Source organism: Ascaphus truei, chromosome 3 (genome assembly GCF_040206685.1).
Source record: "Ascaphus truei isolate aAscTru1 chromosome 3, aAscTru1.hap1, whole genome shotgun sequence".
Taxonomy (NCBI): domain Eukaryota; kingdom Metazoa; phylum Chordata; class Amphibia; order Anura; family Ascaphidae; genus Ascaphus; species Ascaphus truei.
The window spans coordinates 324,268,501-324,290,948 of NC_134485.1; the positions used below are offsets into that span (position 1 = coordinate 324,268,501).

At 48.2% G+C, this 22,448-nt stretch overlaps 1 protein-coding gene across 2 annotated transcripts in view; it reads left to right on the top strand.

Annotated features, from left to right (window-relative positions):
- KCNH3 (potassium voltage-gated channel subfamily H member 3) overlaps positions 1-22,448 on the top strand; it is a 67,106-nt gene that overhangs the window by 19,762 nt on the left and 24,896 nt on the right. For both annotated transcript variants that reach the window (XM_075591275.1, XM_075591274.1), the window contains exons 4-9: positions 1,476-1,610; positions 1,761-1,891; positions 3,313-3,562; positions 4,644-4,801; positions 5,127-5,334; positions 5,975-6,244. In XM_075591275.1, the coding sequence (XP_075447390.1) occupies positions 1,476-1,610; positions 1,761-1,891; positions 3,313-3,562; positions 4,644-4,801; positions 5,127-5,334; positions 5,975-6,244 (1,152 nt within the window). The remainder of the gene's footprint in view (positions 1-1,475; positions 1,611-1,760; positions 1,892-3,312; positions 3,563-4,643; positions 4,802-5,126; positions 5,335-5,974; positions 6,245-22,448) is intronic.

A 22,448-nucleotide genomic window follows, 5' to 3' on the forward strand; every position in this document is an offset into this window, starting at 1 on the left:
CCAAATGAGGCAAAAGTAAACGTTATAACTGGTTAAAAGCAAGTGTGAGCGAGGACCAGGAGATCCGGAATGGCAGCCGATGAAGATGTTTCAGGTCCGGACCCGTAGACTCCGTCAGCTGTGTACACTTCCTTTCTCTGACCGGTCCGACACTCCACCAAAGACAGCCCATGTAGCAGCCCCTCGTGATCTCTACGCATTTCGCACTGTGTGCTTCGTCAGGAGTCAGCGGGAGGAAGTGTACACAGCTGACAACGTCTACGAGTCCGGACCTGAAACATTTTCTTCATCGGCTGCCATTCCAGATCTCCCAGTCGTAGTTCACACTTGCTTTTAACCAGTGTACTTTGTATCATTTGTACATTTTGTATTTTTTGCCTTTTATTGTAATGTGCAGTCCTGTCATGGGACGTTTTAAAATACATACCCTTTCTTACTTCTCTCACTGCAATCTCAGTGCGCTCTCTGTTTTCTTTGTTTTTGTAAGCCATTAATGACAATATCTACTAAAACAACCCAGCATATGACTATGATTTTCTTCAAAACATGATCTACATTTCTCCTTTGTAGCTTTTTATCTCTGCAATAGCGATGCAACATAATTCTTTCCTGGTCTTACAAAACTGTACAGGAAATCCCAAACTCCTAATATGATCAATGGATCAGTGTGCCCTCATGCCCTGGCTAGGGTTACCAGGTGGCTTCTCCAAAAATACTGGACTCAATGGTGAAAGGTGCATCAGGTCACTATGTCCAGGGAGGTAATACCGGACACATACATGTCCAGTAATACAGTACCTCTCATTTTTTACTGGACAGAGTATCCAAATACAGGACAGTCCGGTTCAATACCGGATACCTGGTAACCTTAGCCCCGGCCATAACAATAGGCTTTGTGTCTTCAGATTTGTGTATTCAGATTTCATTAGGTTACTTTGGTCTTACAGTATGTGATACTGACCCTATAAGCCATTAAACACGTTTCTATAGACTGCCGTGATTTTTCCAGACAGACAAAGGGGCCATTAGAGTGGGAAGAACTTTATACACATACACCCTTCCAGTTGTCAGTGCAGACAGGTCTGGTAAGGCCGCCATAATCATTTCCTGATGTGAGAATATGGAATGTGAAATCATTTTTCATAGCTGTGTTTGTAAAGAGAATAACTTTATACCGCGTCTCCACAATTAATTTTTTAACCAGGAATATCTGGTCTCAAATTAAACAGACTTGTCAGGTCTTCAATGGAAACATAGCGATAAGTACAGAAATGTAGGGATGGGTGATGTAAGCAAGTGTGTGGATGGGTTAATGCAGGGGTTGGAAATTCAGTGTGAGGTCTGAATTCAAAGAGTAAGCGGAGTGATGAGAGGAGTGAATACAGTGAAGTGTAGAAATTGGTAGAGGGTGTGGAGTTCATTGGTTGGTATTGGAAGAGTAAAACATTGATTGCATGTACTGTATTGTTTCACAGGCTCCCCCTTCTGGTGCCTGCTGGATGTTGTGCCCATCAAGAATGAGAAAGGGGAGGTGGTTCTGTTCTTGGTGTCTTACAAAGACATCACCGACACGAAGTCCCGGTCAGGGGCAGAAAGCTGGAAAGAGTCAGGTACAAAACAGTGTCTACATGTGCAGGATGAGGGGTTCTGTGTGGCTTAGGTGCTATATACAAGGTCGATGACTGACGTTGAGTTCTCTGGGATGTATATTGATCAGATGATAATTGTGTCTCTGTGTGTGGGGGGTCTTTTATTGGCAGGGGGCAGAGAGCAGTATGGACGTGCAACAGAAAAAGGTTTCAATGCAAATCGGAGGAGAAGCAGGGCAGTGTTGTACCACCTCTCCGGGCACCTACAGAGACAGAACCGAGCCAAAGCTAAGCTTGGCAAGGTAAGCATTGGCAGAATGGAACCTTTCAGTGTGGCCATCTCTCCACACCCCATCAGTCACCAGCATTTAACCGTAGGGGACAGCTAGCCGCCAGCCGTTTCACCGCAAAGGTAAGTAAGTGGTTAGAGGGATTAGTGTTAGTATTTGGGGTTAACATTAAGGGTTTTAGGGTGTGTCCAATTGGGTTTTAGTGTAAGGGGTTTTAGGGTTACTGTAATGGATTAAAGGTTTTTAGGGTAAGGGGTAAATGTTAGGGACTTATTTTTGTGTTGAAATCGCCGGCGGCTAGCTGTTTCTTGCGGCTGATCGGCATGAGATGGCCATGCCAAAATGTTCAAGTCCGAGCATTGGGCCGGTGAGTCTGGATGGAGTGTACGTACCAGAGGTCCTCCAGAAACATTTGTTTCAGAAACAATTGCAGATGTTGTCTTGATGCCACAGCCATGTTTCAGGTGCGTTTCTTGTTTGTCTGGCTAATCAGACAACAATTTGTACAAGAAAAGTGATCTAAAAAAAAATGAAATGCTATTTTCTCATTGTATTAGTTGACTCTGATAGTACACACTGTTATCTGTTCTCTATACAGCACATATTTAACTATCTCCACTGTACAATATATGACACACAGATATCTAATTATGTTGCTGTAATTTTTCTCTAACACACATCACAGTGCAAAGCTACCCTCCTTCACATACAACTGTCTCTTGTGACTTTTGTAACCCTATTTAGGATGGACTCTGCTTATCATAGACAATATCAGCTAATACACATCTAAAGCTCCCTACAGTATATGATACATACTTCTCACTTGTAGCTTTTTAGCTTTGGTGATGCTTTTTCTCACCAATTTCCTTTACGCTCCCACTGCATAAAAAGTAGTTCCCAGGGTTGCAACATACTTCATACCTGTTCTAACCAAGTTCTGCATCAAATCCCAATCTCCCAATGGACCATCATTAAGAATTTGTATCTGCCGGGGAAATATTTTTCTTTTTACATTAACTATTATAAACCCCTCATCCTTGGATGCTACAATGTCATTTTTAGATACATCTTTTACACATATAAAATCACTTTCCCATTTGCACACCGAGGTGGTGTTGAGTCTTGAACTACTGTCACCGTGTGAATTACAAGACTCCTCATCCACCACTAAACAATCATTGTAATATGTACCACAATATCACCTGTTAAGATATGTGGTCGCTCTTGGATTTTTGCAGTATCACTGCCATTTGCGATATGCTCAACAGTTACAAATAGCTGGAACAAACAAAAAGGTCTTTATAATATTTTAATTGGTAAAGGGTAAAATGAAATCTCTAAAGCCCTATGATCCTGCCCACTGATTACACCTCAAACACACCTCAAATTATCTCCACAGTTATTCCTATTACTACCTCTCCTCCCCCTCGCAGGGTGTTTTTGGGGAGAAGCCTCGAGTTCCTGAGTATAAGGTGGTCTCCATGCGTAAGTCCCCCTTCATCCTCCTGCACTACGGCACTTTCAAGGCGTGCTGGGACGGCTTGATCCTTCTGGCAACTCTCTACGTAGCAGTGACTGTCCCATACAGTTTCTGCTTCAGCAGCGGCAAGGAGGAATGGAACACAGCTTCACGCAGCCCACCTAGCGCCTGTGACCTCTCCGTGGAAATCCTCTTCATACTAGGTGAATGAAGGCAGAGGGCAAGAAAGAAATAGGAGGATGTGGAGAAGAGATTACATTTTTTTTCTTCTCCATAGGGTTGATAGGCTGCAAGGGTCACAGATTGCATATTTAAGCCTTTCACTGCTGTAGGTGCCTGGTATCAACTGGGAAAGACTTCACAAAATGCACTGTTCAGTTAAAGCTAAGCTAGAAGAATTCAGGTCACTCCAGTGAATGACTTAGCTGTAACTTTTTTATTATGTATTAAGAGCTATACAAGATGCCAACATTTTGACCTAATCAGTCTTTATCAGGGGCATTCATGTGCCAATTTCATTGAAGCAGAAGTTGATGATTTTTTGTTAGACTGCCAGATATATATTTATTTATTTATAAAATATTTTACCAGGAAGTAATACATTGAGCGTTACCTCTCGTTTTCAAGTATGTCCTGGGCACAAATAACAAATAATACATGGTTACAAATACAGTTACATAAATGAACAGGGTATACATTATATACAAGACATTGTGTGCACAGTTAAAGAAAATATATATTATAGGCGTATGAAAAAGTTACAGACCAGATTAAAATGTGAGACAGCCTTAGATTTGAAAGAACTTAAACTGGTTGTGGATGTGAGAGTCTCTGGTAGGTTGTTCCAGTTTTGGGGTGCCAGAGGTACACATCTTATGTGCAAAACGTCAGATCCTTTATAGTGTTCAGTTTGCAGACCAGTGATAGTGGCAGGATACACTTCCATGGACTATGGGTTGTAAGAATCTCAGTGGGTGCGGGGTGCTAGTTTTGACTTCAGGACACAAGTGTTTTTGGTGCATCCCAATGTTTCATACAACTTGAGCAACAACAGAGATCTAACTTCCTCAGTTCTGGAAGGATTGGCTCTAAAATGCTCTACAATCTGCTGCAGGCCTCTCAAGCCTTAGGTACTGAGGTTAAAACACTAGTGAGAAATGCCTTTAAGCATCAGTTTTTATTGTAAAAATGTTGAACTATATCAGTAATTTGGGTACAACTGCAGTCTTTCAGAGCCCCTTTTCCACATTAGTCCTGATTTCCTAGTCTCCTTTCCCGTGACAGATATCATTCTGAATTTCCGTACGACGTTCGTAAGCCAGTCTGGGCAGGTGGTGTTCTCTCCCCGCCTCATTTTCCTTCACTACATAAGGACCTGGTTCCTGTTAGACCTGCTGGCCGCACTCCCGGTGGATCTGCTCTACAGCTTTAAGGTCAATGTGGTGAGTCCATAAGCCTCTGATGCCAGATCCCTATTATTCTGTTGGGAAGCACTTATCTTATTATTTTCTTCTCTCACCAATCTTCATTCGCCACCTCATTCCTCCACACATCTCTCCGTTCATACTCATTCATGCTTGCCTCTTTCGTTTTTCCCTGTCTTGTCATTTCCTATTAGTGGTGGTACAGTTTATTGGTCCATCAAAATACTTCATTTTTTATTTTCATTATAAATTAGGAGTTGTGATATGTTCAGACAACCTCTTATTCGTGTCCTCCCTTTTCCTTACCTATTTCATCCCTCTTCCCATTTCCTTCTTTTGATAGTATTTTGGGGCTCACCTCCTAAAGACTGTGCGCTTGCTACGGCTGCTTCGCCTCTTGCCACGACTGGATCGGTATTCTCAGTACAGCGCTGTAGTTCTCAGCCTCCTCATGGTTGTCTTCGCTCTTCTGGCACACTGGGTCGCCTGTATCTGGTACTTCATTGGTCAGCAAGAGATTGAGAACAGCCAATCAGAAGTGCCAGAAATCGGTGAGATCAGACAAAGATTCTTTTAGCAGCTTGGGATACCTTGTTAGTGGGAAAGCGTGAGTTCTTCGCAGATTTAATCTGTACCAGAGCTTTGGACATCTTAAGGTGTAAAGGTTTATTGGTCCATATGAAAGGTATCACAGCTAGTAACGCATCCATACGTCTCAAGTACTAATAAGACTACCCGAAGTCTACACTGAGAACAGTATAAAGCACATACAAATATAGGTTGTGAAATGTACTACACTCACACCTTTATGAGACTTCTTCCAAGTGTATGTCAGCTGTAAGTAGCAACATATATATGAGTACCACCGCTTTTTAATATAAAAACCTGCATTTTTTTTTATAAAGATGTTTTTTTTTTTTTTTTTACAAATGACCACAGTATTTTCACCCTTTTCCTGCCAGTGGGGAATTCAAATCAGTGCACGTCAGGCCTCTGAGGGGGACCAGATATCTTTTCTCCCTCATTTGTTAAAAAAAACATTTGTAGTAACTCTTCAACCATTTGTTATTTATTGAGCTGTACTGGGAAGAAAGGAGATTTAAATACTATTCAGCCTGACACCCTTTTCCTCCAATATGTGTTACACCTCACAGTAGTTTTATCTTTCCCACTCCTGTTTCTTACATGAAGGCTGGCTTCAGGAGCTGGCACGGCGTTTGGAAACACCATACTACATGGGGAGGAGAAATGGCAGCCGAGAGTTGCCTCCACAGGACAACTATAGTGAGGGGGCTCCCAACGGGACCGGGATGGTGTTACTAGGGGGACCCTCGTCCCGAAGTTCTTACATCACCTCCCTGTACTTCGCACTCAGCAGCCTGACCAGCGTGGGCTTCGGGAATGTCTCCGCTAACACAGACACCGAGAAAATCTTCTCCATCTGTATCATGTTGGTTGGAGGTAAGAGAGAAAACAGCCCTACCTCATGACACCTAGCACACCACATGAAAAGACATCCATAGAAGATAATGGGGTGACAGATCATCAAAATTCACCAATGATGTAATGATATTATTAGGTCTCTGGACACTCCAAAAGAATAAAAAAAATGAAATGCCAAAAGTTGCTTCTTTATTGCAGGTAACCGACATTTGGACCCCGATGTTGATCCTTTTGGACTAAAATGATGATTATTGTTTATTTGGACTAAAATGTTGGTTATCTGTGATTAATATGTTACTTTTGCCATTTTATTTTATATTCTTTTGGTGTGTCTGGAAACCTAATTAGATTGGGGGTGAACTGAAGGAGGATGGTAGCAGCTGAGGTTATGGTAATGTGCTTGAATGTTGGAGAGCAAAATCATTTTAATGGGAACCCATGTAACTGAGCTCCTCTTCTATGTGTAGGAGAGCAGGCTTGGATTTTTTTTCTAATATCAGGTTTAATCCCTGGAGAGGATCTAGGACTGAGGTGTGAAACATTAATGAAATACTGGATATCTCAATGTTTACCACTGTCGAAAAATAAAGCAGACACTCAACCATATCAGGTGGGTGTACTCTGCCCACCTTTATTTAGACATCCAGATTATAGTACGTTTTACAAGAAAATGGTATACAATAACAAAATAATTACATATTACACCGTATGCCAGTGTCACTCAAAATACAAAATGCAGGAGTTTACATAAACCATAACATCTGGTTACTTAATACTTAGTAACATTTGTAATGAGGACCTTACATTTTACACTTTAAGACAATCACTTATCCGAACATGCTAGCAAAGAATGAATATCCCTTTTTTATAGGATAGAGGTTGCCAAGTAGGGGTAACTCAGGCATTTTACCCTGAAATCCAGGAGCATCTTGACTACTTATTGAATCTGGAAGCTGCCATCTTTACCTTCATTTAATTCCATTATTAGGCAGAGGATGTGAAACCTTAAGTTGTATTAAAGACAAAACAAACAAAATAACAACACATTTAAGAGCATAGTTCTTAGTACAAAGACCACTGTGCAGGTCTGGGCCCTGGCATACAGTATGTGGCTACCTGGGCCCTGGCATACAGTATGTGGCTACCTGGGCCCTGGCATACAGTATGTGGCTACCTGGGCCCTGGCATACAGTATGTGGCTACCTGGGCCATGCCGCACAGGGCTGTCATGCTTCTGCCTGTTGCCTGGTTCCCAGGTACACATGACACATCTCCTAGACATTTTTCTACTGTGGGTTTTTAAATTGTACTAAAGCCATGCGTGGAGCCTGGTGAGCAGTGGGAGCCAGGGGCAGCGTCTCTCTCAGCAGCTCTACCCGCTTTCCTCCATATAAATGTAGAAATATATGGCTACAAAAAAAACCCCCGTAAAACATTGGGCATAGGGCCCCTGTCAAACTATTACTGAGGACCCGGCAAAATCTAAAGGCACTTCTATGTGGAACATCTATGTGAGATTACCTCATGATTTGCAGTAGTGCACTCCCGTCCCAGGAGAAGGATAGAATGTCTCTGGTGTGGAGCAGGAGATGCTGCATCAGGAAAGCAAGCCAAACACACACACACACACACACACACACACACACACACACACACATACATATACATACACACATACGCACACATACACATACACACACGTTACTGCGATTTCTCACTCTGATTAACCAATTCCAATACACTGCTGCAACAAACCATGGCTATGATCATTAACCCCTTAGGTACCATTATACAGTACAAGAAAGAGAAAATATAGAGTTCCAAATAGGCAATCCATATCTGTAAACACCAAACGTAATTGGGTTAACCCCTCCAGGGCATCACCTCCTAGAAGAGTAACACAATACACCATGGCACTGTCCTAAAATTACTGTACTGGTAGCCTTGATTACGTTGCAGTATACAGATGTATAGTGGTAGGCACCACATCAGGAGTGACGCTGTAATACTAACTGGAAGAGGGTAAATGCTTTTTCTACCAGATCTTTATTTTAAGCTGAATTCTTTATTGTACAGCATCAAATTTTTCCCTACAAAAACAACACTGTGTATACACGCACGCACGCACGCACACGCAAACACACACACGCACACACAAAGAGATCATTTCCCAGAGAACGAAGATGGAAGATTAGGTTTGTAAATACAAAAGTTGTGGCACTGCAGTCATTAGACACCACAGACCTGTATAAGAATAGGAAAATTTCTTTCTACTTTGCTCTTTCTTTTGTTTTCTTCTTCTTTTTAAATCTCCACATTTACCTCTATTTTCCTCTTCCTCTCGCTGTTCTCTACACCCGGGTGCTCAACCCCAGCAGGTCAGGTTTTAAGGATATCCCTGCTTCAGCACAAGTGGCTCAGTCAAAAGACTGAGCCACTGATTGAGCCACCTGTGCTGAAGCTGGGATATCCTTAAAACCTGGCCTACTGGGGGTCTTGAGGACTGGAGTTGAGCACCACAGCTCTACGCTCATATATTTACTTGCTCTCCCCTTTTCCTGCTGCTTCCTTTTGCCCCTATGCCCCGTTATCTCGTCCTCCTCTTTTATCCTTTATCTCTTTAATTAATTAGGGGTTTTGAACACTTTGCCCGTGCCGATGTCTGTACAAGTGTAGGACAAGCGTGGGACATTTCTATGGAGACGGTGTGTGCATGCACTTGTGTGGGTGTGTTGGCATCTGCTGGTTGGTGGAGGGGCTCCAAAACCAGGTATTTCTATTGTAGTTCTGAAGCTGCAAGGTTCACAGCAAATTAAACCACTTATCTCATGCGTATAAGCATCACCTTCTCAGCGACACCACAAGCTGATTCATTATTTAGAGATGCATTACCATATACTGTAAAACAAATATATAGATATATATTCATGTGGTTCTCCGTGTAAGGAGCATGCTGCTGGTGAAAAGATTGGCCATACATACAGTACAGTATGTGAAAAAACAGAAAGTTCATCCCTGCGCTTCTCCCATTGGGCTAACAATAAATGGGGAAATAAATATAGTGAAACCTAAGTCTGTAAGACAACGGAGACTTTTGGTTACATCCTTTGATCAAATCATGACAAGCCTGCTAACCAACATCAAGGTAAGTCTCCATAGCAGGTCCCTATGCTAAACGCATACACCTGTTGTATTGTATTGTATGTCTTTATATAGCGCCATTAATGTACATAGCGCTTCACAGCAGTAATACATGTGGTAATCGAATAAATAACAGATAATATAAATAACAGATCATGGGAATAAGTGCTAAATGTTCTGTGAAAAATACCCTGAAGGGGTTAATAAACTAAGCATAAGCTTATGTAACTTAGTGCAGTTAAAAACTGGTACATACCAGTGAAGATATTTACATGTATGCAAGAAAAGTGAATTTACTGGGAGATTATATACCTTTTATAAGGAGGGACTAACCCCCTACAAGCTGCTCAATAAGCAGTTACAGGTGGATTGGCTAATGCATTAATCACACCCTAATAGTGGTGCCCTCTCTACACGTGCTGCTAGGGGCTGCTACCATATACTGCCAAACTGAACTGATGCCAGGGATCTGTTTATAGAGTTGTTTGTAAACATTGTAACTTAACGTTTAGGATGTGTTTACTCTCTGTATTTGTGCCTTTTCTCTCCCTTGCCCTGTCCCCAGTCTTCTTAGTTGGCAGAACTGTTGGACAAGAAAATTGGCTTTTTTTTTTTTTTTTTTTTTTTACAAAACTTGTATTTTACGGATTTTGTAGAAAGGGAGTGAATGTACAAAAAATAATAGGGATGGGGGGGGAGGGGTCCATTGCCATGGTAATACATAGCATACACCTACCTGCATTCAAAGAACAGTACTGTATACACTTTTAATGAGAAATCTCGAGATAGCCATTGCATGTTGCTCAACATTGTCCACTCGTATGGGAGGTCTCCATAATGAACCGGTCAGCTCATATATGCTCTCCAAGGTTCCCATATGTTTTGGAACCTATTCTATTTGTTCTCAAAGAAACTTGTGAGTTTCTCCATGAGCATTATGGTATTCATTTTATTTTTGACTATATTGATGTCTGGCTGTTTTTCTTGTTTACAGTGGATAGCTATTCCAGCCTTAGCAGCCGAGACAGAAAATGGAGAGGTGCGCACGATCCAACAGGAGCAAAGAGAGGACCCAATGCAAAAAAATATAAACTTTATTCTATCATAACCTAAAATCCAACGCGTTTCGAACGCTGGTGCGTTCTTTATCAAGGATAACATACACTGCTAAAACAACCCATTATATACCCCTCTTACCTGGGATCCGTTCGCGCCAAAACAGAGCAACCCAATGACGTCATGACGGTCGCGCATGCGCGAGCCGCCCGAACGAATGGGCAGTCAGAAGGGCGGAAGTGATGGCTGAGGCCAGAGGGGCAGGGAATAAACTAAGGGCACAGTATTAAGCAATGTTAAAATGACGGTGGCCCAAAAGGGAACAATAAAAACAACAATAAGAAATTAAACTAAAGTATCAATAATGATTAGCCCTAAGAATGAAAAAAAAGAAAAGACAAGGAAAAGAAGAAGAATGAGAAAGAAAATAATAATAATATTTAAAGTAAAAAGATAATAATAAAGAAAACACAAAAGAAAAAAATGAAAAATAAATGAAAACAATATTGATAACTTGATAAGAAAATGGGAATGAGAAAGTAGGGATACCACAGAACTGAATGAATAATATAATGACATATTGTTAATTGACTCATACCATATAAAAATGATATGTTAAGAAACATAATGACAAATGTGATGATCACAAAGAACAATGAAAAATTTTGTTTTTATTGTTCCCTTTTGGGCCACCGTCATTTTAACATTGCTTAATACTGTGCCCTTAGTTTATTCCCTGCCCCTCTGGCCTCAGCCATCACTTCCACCCTTCTGACTGCCCATTCGTTCGGGCGGTTCGCATGCGCAACTGTCATGACGTCATTGGGTTGCTCTGTTTTGGCGCGAACGGATCGCAGGTAAGAGGGGTATACAATGGGTTGTTTTAGCAGTGTATGTTATCCTTGATAAAGAACGCACCAGCGTTCGAAACGCGTTGGGTTTTAGGTTATGATTGAATAAAGTTTACATTTTTTTGCATTGGGTCCTCTCTTTGCTCCTGTTGGATCGTGCGCTCCTCTCCATTTCCTGTATCTGCTACCACTGGAAGCTGCACATCCTGCCAGCCCCAAACCAAAGACTTGTGAGTACTTTATTGCTACATAGGTTGTTCCAATGAGACTGATCGTGGGGGGGGGGCTATACCAACCCATTACCTGTCTTCAGGAGACTTATTACCTATTATTGCTAGCTGCTATTCTCACCTTGTTATTGTTTCTGGATTATCCTTGGGCTTTGGCTATTATTGGTTACTATACCTAGCATTTGAGCGCTTCTTCAACTCTATCTACTTAGCAGCCGAGAGCATGTGTTTAAGCAGAGAGTCCTTATTTCTATCTATTTGCTCAATACGTTTGTTAATCAGGAAAGTGTCCATATCCACAGAGAGGGTCTATGCCCATAACCTGGGTTATCAATCCCTTGATTTTCCTCCAGTATGGAGACATTCTTGCGCAGGACCATCTTCTCTCTTCTCTCTTCTCTCTCTCTCCATACTACATGTGTGTATATATATATATATACAGCTGAACCCCGTTATAACGCGGTCCTCGGGGGCCACCCGATCAGACCGCGTTATTACTGGGGTCGCGCAATTTTTTTTTAAAAATGGCCGCCGTGATCTGGGACTCCGCGCTGCCGAAGGGGGAGAGCTGAGATAACTCTCCCAGAGCCCAGTGTCGCAATGGCAGGCCCCCGGACCCCCCCCCCCCCCGCCCACTCCCAGCAGCACTTACCCTTAACCAGCATCTGCAGCAGTTGATCTGTGCAGAGAAGCTGCGAGGGGGAGGAGAGCTCACGATATGTCAGCTGTTTCTGAGTTCCTGGCCAGGGATCAGCTCCCTTCAATTCTCCCCCACAGCAGCAGAGATACAGGCAGGGAGAAGGGGGGGGGCTCTCCCTGAGCGTTGCACCAAACCACCCCCCCACACACACCCCACAGCAGCACTTACCCAGCATCTGCAACAGTTGATCTGTGCAGAGAAGCTGCGAGGGGGAGGAGAGCTCACGTTGCTGGGATGTCAGTTGTTTCGGAGTTCCTCGGCCAGGGATCAGCTCCCTTCAATCCTCCCCCACAGCAACAGAGATACAGGCAGGGAGAGGGGGGGGGGGGGCTCTCCCTGAGCCCAGCGTCAGTGGCAGGCCCAAAACAGCAGTATCCCCGTCCCGTCCCCCCCACCCCACAGCAGTATCACCCCCCCCCACACCCCACAGCAGTACCACCCCCCCCCCACACACCCCACAGCAGTACCACCCCACCGCAGTACCACCCCACACCCCACAGCAGTACTTACCCAGCATCTGCAACAGTTGATCTGTGCAGAGAAGCTGCGAGGGGGAGGAGAGCTCACGTTGCTGGGATGTCAGTTGTTTCCGAGTTCCTCGGCCAGGGATCAGCTCCCTTCAATGCTCCCCCACAGCAGCAGAGATACAGGCAGGGAGAGGGGGGGGGGTGGCTCCCTGAGCCCAGCGTCGCAGCGGCAGGCCCAAAACAGTGTGCTGTGAGAATGTGCAGTGAGAGTGTGTGCAGTGAGAGTGTGTGCAGTGAGAGTGTGTGCAGGAGAGTGTGTGCAGTGAGAGTGAGTGCTGGGAGTGTGTGCAGTGAGAGTGTGTGCAGTGAGAGTGAGTGCTGGGAGTGTGTGCAGTGAGAATGTGTGCTGTGAGCAGTGTGCAGTGATTGCTGGGAGTGTGCAGTGAGCAGTGTGTGCTGTGAGTGCTGGGAGTGTGTGCTGTGAGCAGTGTGCTGGGCGTGTGTGAAGTGTGCAGTGAGAGTGTGTGCAGTGAGAGTGTGTGCAGTGAGAGTGTGTGCAGTGAGAGTGTGTGCAGTGAGAGTGTGTGCAGTGAGAGTGTGTGCAGTGTGCAGTGAGAGTGTGTGCAGTGAGAGTGTGTGCAGTGAGAGTGTGTGCAGTGAGAGTGTGTGCAGTGAGTGCTGGGAGTGTGTGCAGTGTGCAGTGAGAGTGTGTGCAGTGAGAGTGTGTGCAGTGAGAGTGTGTGCAGTGAGAGTGTGTGCAGTGAGTGCTGGGAGTGTGTGCAGTGAGAGTGTGTGCTTTGAACAGTGTGCTGGGAGTGTGTGCAGTGAGAGTGTGCAGTGTGCAGTGAGAGTGTGTGCAGTGAGAGTGTGTGCAGTGAGAGTGTGTGCAGTGAGAGTGTGTGCAGTGAGAGTGTGTGTAGTGAGTGTGTGCAGTGAGTGTGTGCAGTGAGAGTGAGTGCTGGGAGAGTGTGTGCAGTGAGAGTGTGTGCAGTGAGAGTGTGTGCAGTGAGAGTGTGTGCAGTGAGTGCTGGGAGTGTGTGCAGTGAGAGTGTGTGCAGTGAGAGTGTGTGCAGTGAGAGTGTGTGCAGTGAGTGCTGGGAGTGTGTGCAGTGAGAGTGTGTGCTTTGAACAGTGTGCTGGGAGTGTGTGCAGTGAGAGTGTGCAGTGTGCAGTGAGAGTGTGCAGTGAGAGTGTGTGCAGTGAGAGTGTGTGCAGTGAGAGTGTGTGCAGTGAGAGTGTGTGCAGTGAGAGTGTGTGCAGTGAGAGTGTGTGCAGTGAGAGTGTGTGCAGTGAGAGTGTGTGCAGTGAGAGTGTGTGTAGTGAGAGTGTGTGTAGTGAGTGTGTGCAGTGAGAGTGAGTGCTGGGAGTGTGTGCAGTGAGAGTGTGTGCAGTGAGTGCTGGGAGTGTGTGCAGTGTGCAGTGAGAGTGTGTGCAGTGAGAGTGTGTGCAGTGAGAGTGTGTGCAGTGAGAGTGTGCGCAGTGAGAGTGTGCGCAGTGAGAGTGTGCGCAGTGAGAGTGTGCGCAGTGAGAGTGTGCGCAGTGAGAGTGTGCGCAGTGAGAGTGTGCGCAGTGAGAGTGTGTGCAGTGAGAGTGAGTGCTGGGAGTGTGTGCAGTGAGAGTGTGTGCAGTGAGAGTGTGTGCAGTGAGAGTGTGTGCAGTGAGAGTGTGTGCAGTGAGAGTGTGTGCAGTGAGAGTGTGTGCAGTGAGAGTGTGTGCAGTGAGAGTGTGTGCAGTGAGAGTGTGTGCAGTGAGAGTGTGTGTAGTGAGAGTGTGTGTAGTGAGTGTGTGCAGTGAGAGTGAGTGCTGGGAGTGTGTGCAGTGAGAGTGTGTGCAGTGAGTGCTGGGAGTGTGTGCAGTGTGCAGTGAGAGTGTGTGCAGTGAGAGTGTGTGCAGTGAGAGTGTGTGCAGTGAGAGTGTGCGCAGTGAGAGTGTGCGCAGTGAGAGTGTGCGCAGTGAGAGTGTGCGCAGTGAGAGTGTGCGCAGTGAGAGTGTGCGCAGTGAGAGTGTGTGCAGTGAGAGTGAGTGCTGGGAGTGTGTGCAGTGAGAGTGTGTGCAGTGAGTGCTGGGAGTGTGTGCAGTGTGCAGTGAGAGTGTGTGCAGTGAGAGTGTGTGCAGTGAGAGTGTGTGCAGGAGAGTGTGTGCAGTGAGAGTGAGTGCTGGGAGTGTGTGCAGTGAGAGTGTGTGCAGTGAGAGTGAGTGCTGGGAGTGTGTGCAGTGAGAGTGTGTGCAGTGAGAGTGAGTGCTGGGAGTGTGTGCAGTGAGAATGTGTGCTGTGAGCAGTGTGCAGTGATTGCTGGGAGTGTGCAGTGAGCAGTGTGTGCAGTGAGAGTGTGTGCTGTGAGTGCTGGGAGTGTGTGCTGTGAGCAGTGTGCTGGGCGTGTGTGAAGTGTGCAGTGAGAGTGTGTGCAGTGAGAGTGTGTGCAGTGAGAGTGTGTGCAGTGAGAGTGTGTGCAGTGAGAGTGTGTGCAGTGTGCAGTGAGAGTGTGTGCAGTGAGAGTGTGTGCAGTGAGAGTGTGTGCAGTGAGAGTGTGTGCAGTGAGAGTGTGTGCAGTGAGTGCTGGGAGTGTGTGCAGTGTGCAGTGAGAGTGTGTGCAGTGAGAGTGTGTGCAGTGAGAGTGTGTGCAGTGAGTGCTGGGAGTGTGTGCAGTGAGAGTGTGTGCTTTGAACAGTGTGCTGGGAGTGTATGCAGTGAGAGTGTGCAGTGTGCAGTGAGAGTGTGCAGTGAGAGTGTGTGCAGTGAGAGTGTGTGCAGTGAGAGTGTGTGCAGTGAGAGTGTGTGCAGTGAGAGTGTGTGTAGTGAGTGTGTGCAGTGAGTGTGTGCAGTGAGAGTGAGTGCTGGGAGAGTGTGTGCAGTGAGAGTGTGTGCAGTGAGAGTGTGTGCAGTGAGAGTGTGTGCAGTGAGTGCTGGGAGTGTGTGCAGTGAGAGTGTGTGCAGTGAGAGTGTGTGCAGTGAGAGTGTGTGCAGTGAGTGCTGGGAGTGTGTGCAGTGAGAGTGTGTGCTTTGAACAGTGTGCTGGGAGTGTGTGCAGTGAGAGTGTGCAGTGTGCAGTGAGAGTGTGCAGTGAGAGTGTGCAGTGAGAGTGTGTGCAGTGAGAGTGTGTGCAGTGAGAGTGTGTGCAGTGAGAGTGTGTGCAGTGAGAGTGTGTGCAGTGAGAGTGTGTGTAGTGAGTGTGTGCAGTGAGAGTGAGTGCTGGGAGTGTGTGCAGTGAGAGTGTGTGCAGTGAGTGCTGGGAGTGTGTGCAGTGTGCAGTGAGAGTGTGTGCAGTGAGAGTGTGTGCAGTGAGAGTGTGTGCAGTGAGAGTGTGTGCAGTAAGAGTGTGCGCAGTGAGAGTGTGCGCAGTGAGAGTGTGCGCAGTGAGAGTGTGCGCAGTGAGAGTGTGCGCAGTGAGAGTGTGTGCAGTGAGAGTGAGTGCTGGGAGTGTGTGCAGTGAGAGTGTGTGCAGTGAGTGCTGGGAGTGTGTGCAGTGTGCAGTGAGAGTGTGTGCAGTGAGAGTGTGTGCAGTGAGTGCTGGGAGTGTGTGCAGTGAGAGTGTGTGCAGTGAGAGTGTGTGCAGGAGAGTGTGTGCAGTGAGAGTGAGTGCTGGGAGTGTGTGCAGTGAGAGTGTGTGCAGTGAGAGTGAGTGCTGGGAGTGTGTGCAGTGAGAGTGTGTGCAGTGAGAGTGAGTGCTGGGAGTGTGTGCAGTGAGAATGTGTGCTGTGAGCAGTGTGCAGTGATTGCTGGGAGTGTGCAGTGAGCAGTGTGTGCTGTGAGTGCTGGGAGTGTGTGCTGTGAGCAGTGTGCTGGGCGTGTGTGAAGTGTGCAGTGAGAGTGTGTGCAGTGAGAGTGTGTGCAGTGAGAGTGTGTGCAGTGTGCAGTGAGAGTGTGTGCAGTGAGAGTGTGTGCAGTGAGAGTGTGTGCAGTGAGAGTGTGTGCAGTGAGTGCTGGGAGTGTGTGCAGTGTGCAGTGAGAGTGTGTGCAGTGAGAGTGTGTGCAGTGAGAGTGTGTGCAGTGAGAGTGTGTGCAGTGAGTGCTGGGAGTGTGTGCAGTGAGAGTGTGTGCTTTGAACAGTGTGCTGGGAGTGTGTGCAGTGAGAGTGTGCAGTGTGCAGTGAGAGTGTGTGCAGTGAGAGTGTGTGCAGTGAGAGTGTGTGCAGTGAGAGTGTGTGCAGTGAGAGTGTGTGCAGTGAGAGTGTGTGCAGTGAGAGTGTGTGTAGTGAGTGTGTGCAGTGAGTGTGTGCAGTGAGAGTGAGTGCTGGGAGAGTGTGTGCAGTGAGAGTGTGTGCAGTGAGAGTGTGTGCAGTGAGAGTGTGTGCAGTGAGTGCTGGGAGTGTGTGCAGTGAGAGTGTGTGCAGTGAGAGTGTGTGCAGTGAGAGTGTGTGCAGTGAGTGCTGGGAGTGTGTGCAGTGAGAGTGTGTGCTTTGAACAGTGTGCTGGGAGTGTGTGCAGTGAGAGTGTGCAGTGTGCAGTGAGAGTGTGCAGTGAGAGTGTGTGCAGTGAGAGTGTGTGCAGTGAGAGTGTGTGCAGTGAGAGTGTGTGCAGTGAGAGTGTGTGCAGTGAGAGTGTGTGCAGTGAGAGTGTGTGCAGTGAGAGTGTGTGCAGTGAGAGTGTGTGTAGTGAGAGTGTGTGTAGTGAGTGTGTGCAGTGAGAGTGAGTGCTGGGAGTGTGTGCAGTGAGAGTGTGTGCAGTGAGTGCTGGGAGTGTGTGCAGTGTGCAGTGAGAGTGTGTGCAGTGAGAGTGTGTGCAGTGAGAGTGTGTGCAGTGAGAGTGTGCGCAGTGAGAGTGTGCGCAGTGAGAGTGTGCGCAGTGAGAGTGTGCGCAGTGAGAGTGTGTGCAGTGAGAGTGAGTGCTGGGAGTGTGTGCAGTGAGAGTGTGTGCAGTGAGTGCTGGGAGTGTGTGCAGTGTGCAGTGAGAGTGTGTGCAGTGAGAGTGTGTGCAGTGAGAGTGTGTGCAGGAGAGTGTGTGCAGTGAGAGTGAGTGCTGGGAGTGTGTGCAGTGAGAGTGTGTGCAGTGAGAGTGAGTGCTGGGAGTGTGTGCAGTGAGAGTGTGTGCAGTGAGAGTGAGTGCTGGGAGTGTGTGCAGTGAGAATGTGTGCTGTGAGCAGTGTGCAGTGATTGCTGGGAGTGTGCAGTGAGCAGTGTGTGCAGTGAGAGTGTGTGCTGTGAGTGCTGGGAGTGTGTGCTGTGAGCAGTGTGCTGGGCGTGTGTGAAGTGTGCAGTGAGAGTGTGTGCAGTGAGAGTGTGTGCAGTGAGAGTGTGTGCAGTGAGAGTGTGTGCAGTGAGAGTGTGTGCAGTGTGCAGTGAGAGTGTGTGCAGTGAGAGTGTGTGCAGTGAGAGTGTGTGCAGTGAGAGTGTGTGCAGTGAGTGCTGGGAGTGTGTGCAGTGTGCAGTGAGAGTGTGTGCAGTGAGAGTGTGTGCAGTGAGAGTGTGTGCAGTGAGTGCTGGGAGTGTGTGCAGTGAGAGTGTGTGCTTTGAACAGTGTGCTGGGAGTGTGTGCAGTGAGAGTGTGCAGTGTGCAGTGAGAGTGTGTGCAGTGAGAGTGTGTGCAGTGAGAGTGTGTGCAGTGAGAGTGTGTGCAGTGAGAGTGTGTGCAGTGAGAGTGTGTGTAGTGAGTGTGTGCAGTGAGTGTGTGCAGTGAGAGTGAGTGCTGGGAGAGTGAGTGCTGGGAGAGTGTGTGCAGTGAGAGTGTGTGCAGTGAGAGTGTGTGCAGTGAGTGCTGGGAGTGTGTGCAGTGAGAGTGTGTGCAGTGAGAGTGTGTGCAGTGAGAGTGTGTGCAGTGAGTGCTGGGAGTGTGTGCAGTGAGAGTGTGTGCTTTGAACAGTGTGCTGGGAGTGTGTGCAGTGAGAGTGTGCAGTGTGCAGTGAGAGTGTGCAGTGAGAGTGTGCAGTGAGAGTGTGTGCAGTGAGAGTGTGTGCAGTGAGAGTGTGTGCAGTGAGAGTGTGTGCAGTGAGAGTGTGTGCAGTGAGAGTGTGTGCAGTGAGAGTGTGTGTAGTGAGTGTGTGCAGTGAGAGTGAGTACTGGGAGTGTGTGCAGTGAGAGTGTGTGCAGTGAGTGCTGGGAGTGTGTGCAGTGTGCAGTGAGAGTGTGTGCAGTGAGAGTGTGTGCAGTGAGAGTGTGTGCAGTGAGAGTGTGCGCAGTGAGAGTGTGCGCAGTGAGAGTGTGCGCAGTGAGAGTGTGCGCAGTGAGAGTGTGCGCAGTGAGAGTGTGTGCAGTGAGAGTGAGTGCTGGGAGTGTGTGCAGTGAGAGTGTGTGCAGTGAGTGCTGGGAGTGTGTGCAGTGTGCAGTGAGAGTGTGTGCAGTGAGAGTGTGTGCAGTGAGAGTGTGTGCAGTGAGAGTGTGTGCAGTGAGAGTGTGTGCAGTGAGAGTGTGTGCAGTGAGAGTGAGTGCTGGGAGTGTGTGCAGTGAGAGTGAGTGCTGGGAGTGTGTGCAGTGAGAGTGTGTGCAGTGAGTGCTGGGAGTGTGTGCAGTGTGCAGTGAGAGTGTGTGCAGTGAGAGTGTGTGCAGTGAGTGCTGGGAGTGTGTGCAGTGAGAGTGTGTGCAGTGAGAGTGTGTGCAGTGAGAGTGTGTGCAGTGAGAGTGTGTGCAGTGAGTGCTGGGAGTGTGTGCAGTGAGAGTGTATGCAGTGAAAGTGTGTGCTGGGAGTGTGTGCTGTGAGCAGTGTGCTGGGAGTGTGTGCAGTGAGCAGTGTGCTGGGAGTGTGTGCAGTGTGCAGTGAGAGTGTGTGCAGTGAGAGTGTGTGCAGTGAGAGTGTGTGCAGTGAGAGTGTGTGCAGTGAGAGTGTGTGCAGGAGAGTGTGTGCAGTGAGAGTGAGTGCTGGGAGTGTGTGCAGTGAGAATGTGTGCTGTGAGCAGTGTGCAGTGATTGCTGGGAGTGTGCAGTGAGCAGTGTGTGCAGTGAGAGTGTGTGCAGTGAGTGCTGGGAGTGTGTGCTGTGAGCAGTGTGCTGGGCGTGTGTGAAGTGTGCAGTGAGAGTGTGTGCAGTGAGAGTGTGTGCAGTGAGAGTGTGTGCAGTGAGAGTGTGTGCAGTGAGAGTGTGTGCAGTGTGCAGTGAGAGTGTGTGCAGTGAGAGTGTGTGCAGTGAGAGTGTGTGCAGTGAGTGCTGGGAGTGTGTGCAGTGTGCAGTGAGAGTGTGTGCAGTGAGAGTGTGTGCAGTGAGAGTGTGTGCAGTGAGAGTGTGTGCAGTGAGTGCTGGGAGTGTGTGCAGTGAGAGTGTATGCAGTGAAAGTGTGTGCTGGGAGTGTGTGCTGTGAGCAGTGTGCTGGGAGTGTGTGCAGTGAGCAGTGTGCTGGGAGTGTGTGCAGTGTGCAGTGAGAGTGTGTGCAGTGAGAGTGTGTGCAGTGAGAGTGTGTGCAGTGAGAGTGTGTGCAGTGAGAGTGTGTGCAGGAGAGTGTGTGCAGTGAGAGTGAGTGCTGGGAGTGTGTGCAGTGAGAATGTGTGCTGTGAGCAGTGTGCAGTGATTGCTGGGAGTGTGCAGTGAGCAGTGTGTGCAGTGAGAGTGTGTGCAGTGAGTGCTGGGAGTGTGTGCTGTGAGCAGTGTGCTGGGCGTGTGTGAAGTGTGCAGTGAGAGTGTGTGCAGTGAGAGTGTGTGCAGTGAGAGTGTGTGCAGTGAGAGTGTGTGCAGTGAGAGTGTGTGCAGTGTGCAGTGAGAGTGTGTGCAGTGAGAGTGTGTGCAGTGAGAGTGTGTGCAGTGAGAGTGTGTGCAGTGAGAGTGTGTGCAGTGAGTGCTGGGAGTGTGTGCAGTGTGCAGTGAGAGTGTGTGCAGTGAGAGTGTGTGCAGTGAGAGTGTGTGCAGTGAGAGTGTGTGCAGTGAGTGCTGGGAGTGTGTGCAGTGAGAGTGTGTGCTTTGAACAGTGTGCTGGGAGTGTGTGCAGTGAGAGTGTGCAGTGTGCAGTGAGAGTGTGCAGTGAGAGTGTGTGCAGTGAGAGTGTGTGCAGTGAGCGTGTGTGCAGTGAGAGTGTGTGCAGTGAGAGTGTGTGCAGTGAGAGTGTGTGCAGTGAGAGTGTGTGTAGTGAGTGTGTGCAGTGAGTGTGTGCAGTGAGAGTGAGTGCTGGGAGAGTGTGTGCAGTGAGAGTGTGTGCAGTGAGAGTGTGTGCAGTGAGAGTGTGTGCAGTGAGTGCTGGGAGTGTGTGCAGTGTGCAGTGAGAGTGTGTGCAGTGAGAGTGTGTGCAGTGAGAGTGTGTGCAGTGAGTGCTGGGAGTGTGTGCAGTGAGAGTGTGTGCTTTGAACAGTGTGCTGGGAGTGTGTGCAGTGAGAGTGTGCAGTGTGCAGTGAGAGTGTGCAGTGAGAGTGTGCAGTGAGAGTGTGTGCAGTGAGAGTGTGTGCAGTGAGAGTGTGTGCAGTGAGAGTGTGTGCAGTGAGAGTGTGTGCAGTGAGAGTGTGTGTAGTGAGTGTGTGCAGTGAGAGTGAGTGCTGGGAGTGTGTGCAGTGAGAGTGTGTGCAGTGAGTGCTGGGAGTGTGTGCAGTGTGCAGTGAGAGTGTGTGCAGTGAGAGTGTGTGCAGTGAGAGTGTGCGCAGTGAGAGTGTGCGCAGTGAGAGTGTGCGCAGTGAGAGTGTGCGCAGTGAGAGTGTGCGCAGTGAGAGTGAGTGCTGGGAGTGTGTGCAGTGAGAGTGTGTGCAGTGAGTGCTGGGAGTGTGTGCAGTGTGCAGTGAGAGTGTGTGCAGTGAGAGTGTGTGCAGTGAGAGTGTGTGCAGTGAGAGTGTGTGCAGTGAGAGTGTGTGCAGTGAGAGTGTGTGCAGTGAGAGTGAGTGCTGGGAGTGTGTGCAGTGAGAGTGAGTGCTGGGAGTGTGTGCAGTGAGAGTGTGTGCAGTGAGTGCTGGGAGTGTGTGCAGTGTGCAGTGAGAGTGTGTGCAGTGAGAGTGTGTGCAGTGAGTGCTGGGAGTGTGTGCAGTGAGAGTGTGTGCAGTGAGAGTGTGTGCAGTGAGAGTGTGTGCAGTGAGTGCTGGGAGTGTGTGCAGTGAGAGTGTATGCAGTGAAAGTGTGTGCTGTGAGCAGTGTGCTGGGAGTGTGTGCTGTGAGCAGTGTGCTGGGAGTGTGTGCAGTGAGCAGTGTGCTGGGAGTGTGTGCAGTGTGCAGTGAGAGTGTGTGCAGTGAGAGTGTGTGCAGTGAGAGTGTGTGCAGTGAGAGTGTGTGCAGTGAGAGTGTGTGCAGTGAGAGTGTGTGCAGTGTGCAGTTTTTAAACGGGAGCCACGTGAAAACCGCATTATAAGCGGATTCGTGTTATAATGGGTCGCGCTATAACGGGGTTTAGCTGTGTGTGTATATATATATATATATATATATATATATTTCTCAAACCGTCGTATGTGTGTTTGCAAGGCTGTCCTGTCCCTAGGGGCAATCACATTGGACCTTTGGCCCGTCACTCCGCCTCAGGCCAAGGAGATTGCTCCCTTGGCCCGCCCGCCCCCGCACACCTCTCATTGGCACTGACACCACTGCCTCAGGCCAATGACATAGCTCCCTTGGCCCCATGCCCGCCCCCGCACACCTCTCATTGGCCTGCGGCCAACACACCAACACCACTGCCACACTCTCCCAGCCCTCACTGAGCCTAACCCTCACTGGTCTGGGAACGCTTCACAGCTCTCACCTTTCAACCCACAAAACCCTCCCCGCCTGATACCACCAAACGAACTGCGGAATCATGTACAGACTCTTTGCCACCACTGCAACCCTCACCACCCTCACACAACAGCGCACAATCACCTCCACACACCGCACACTCATGGAGCGTGACGGACACCGCCTCTTAACAACCACCCCCCTCCCATCACCACCCCCCCCCCACCATTGCAGACCACGA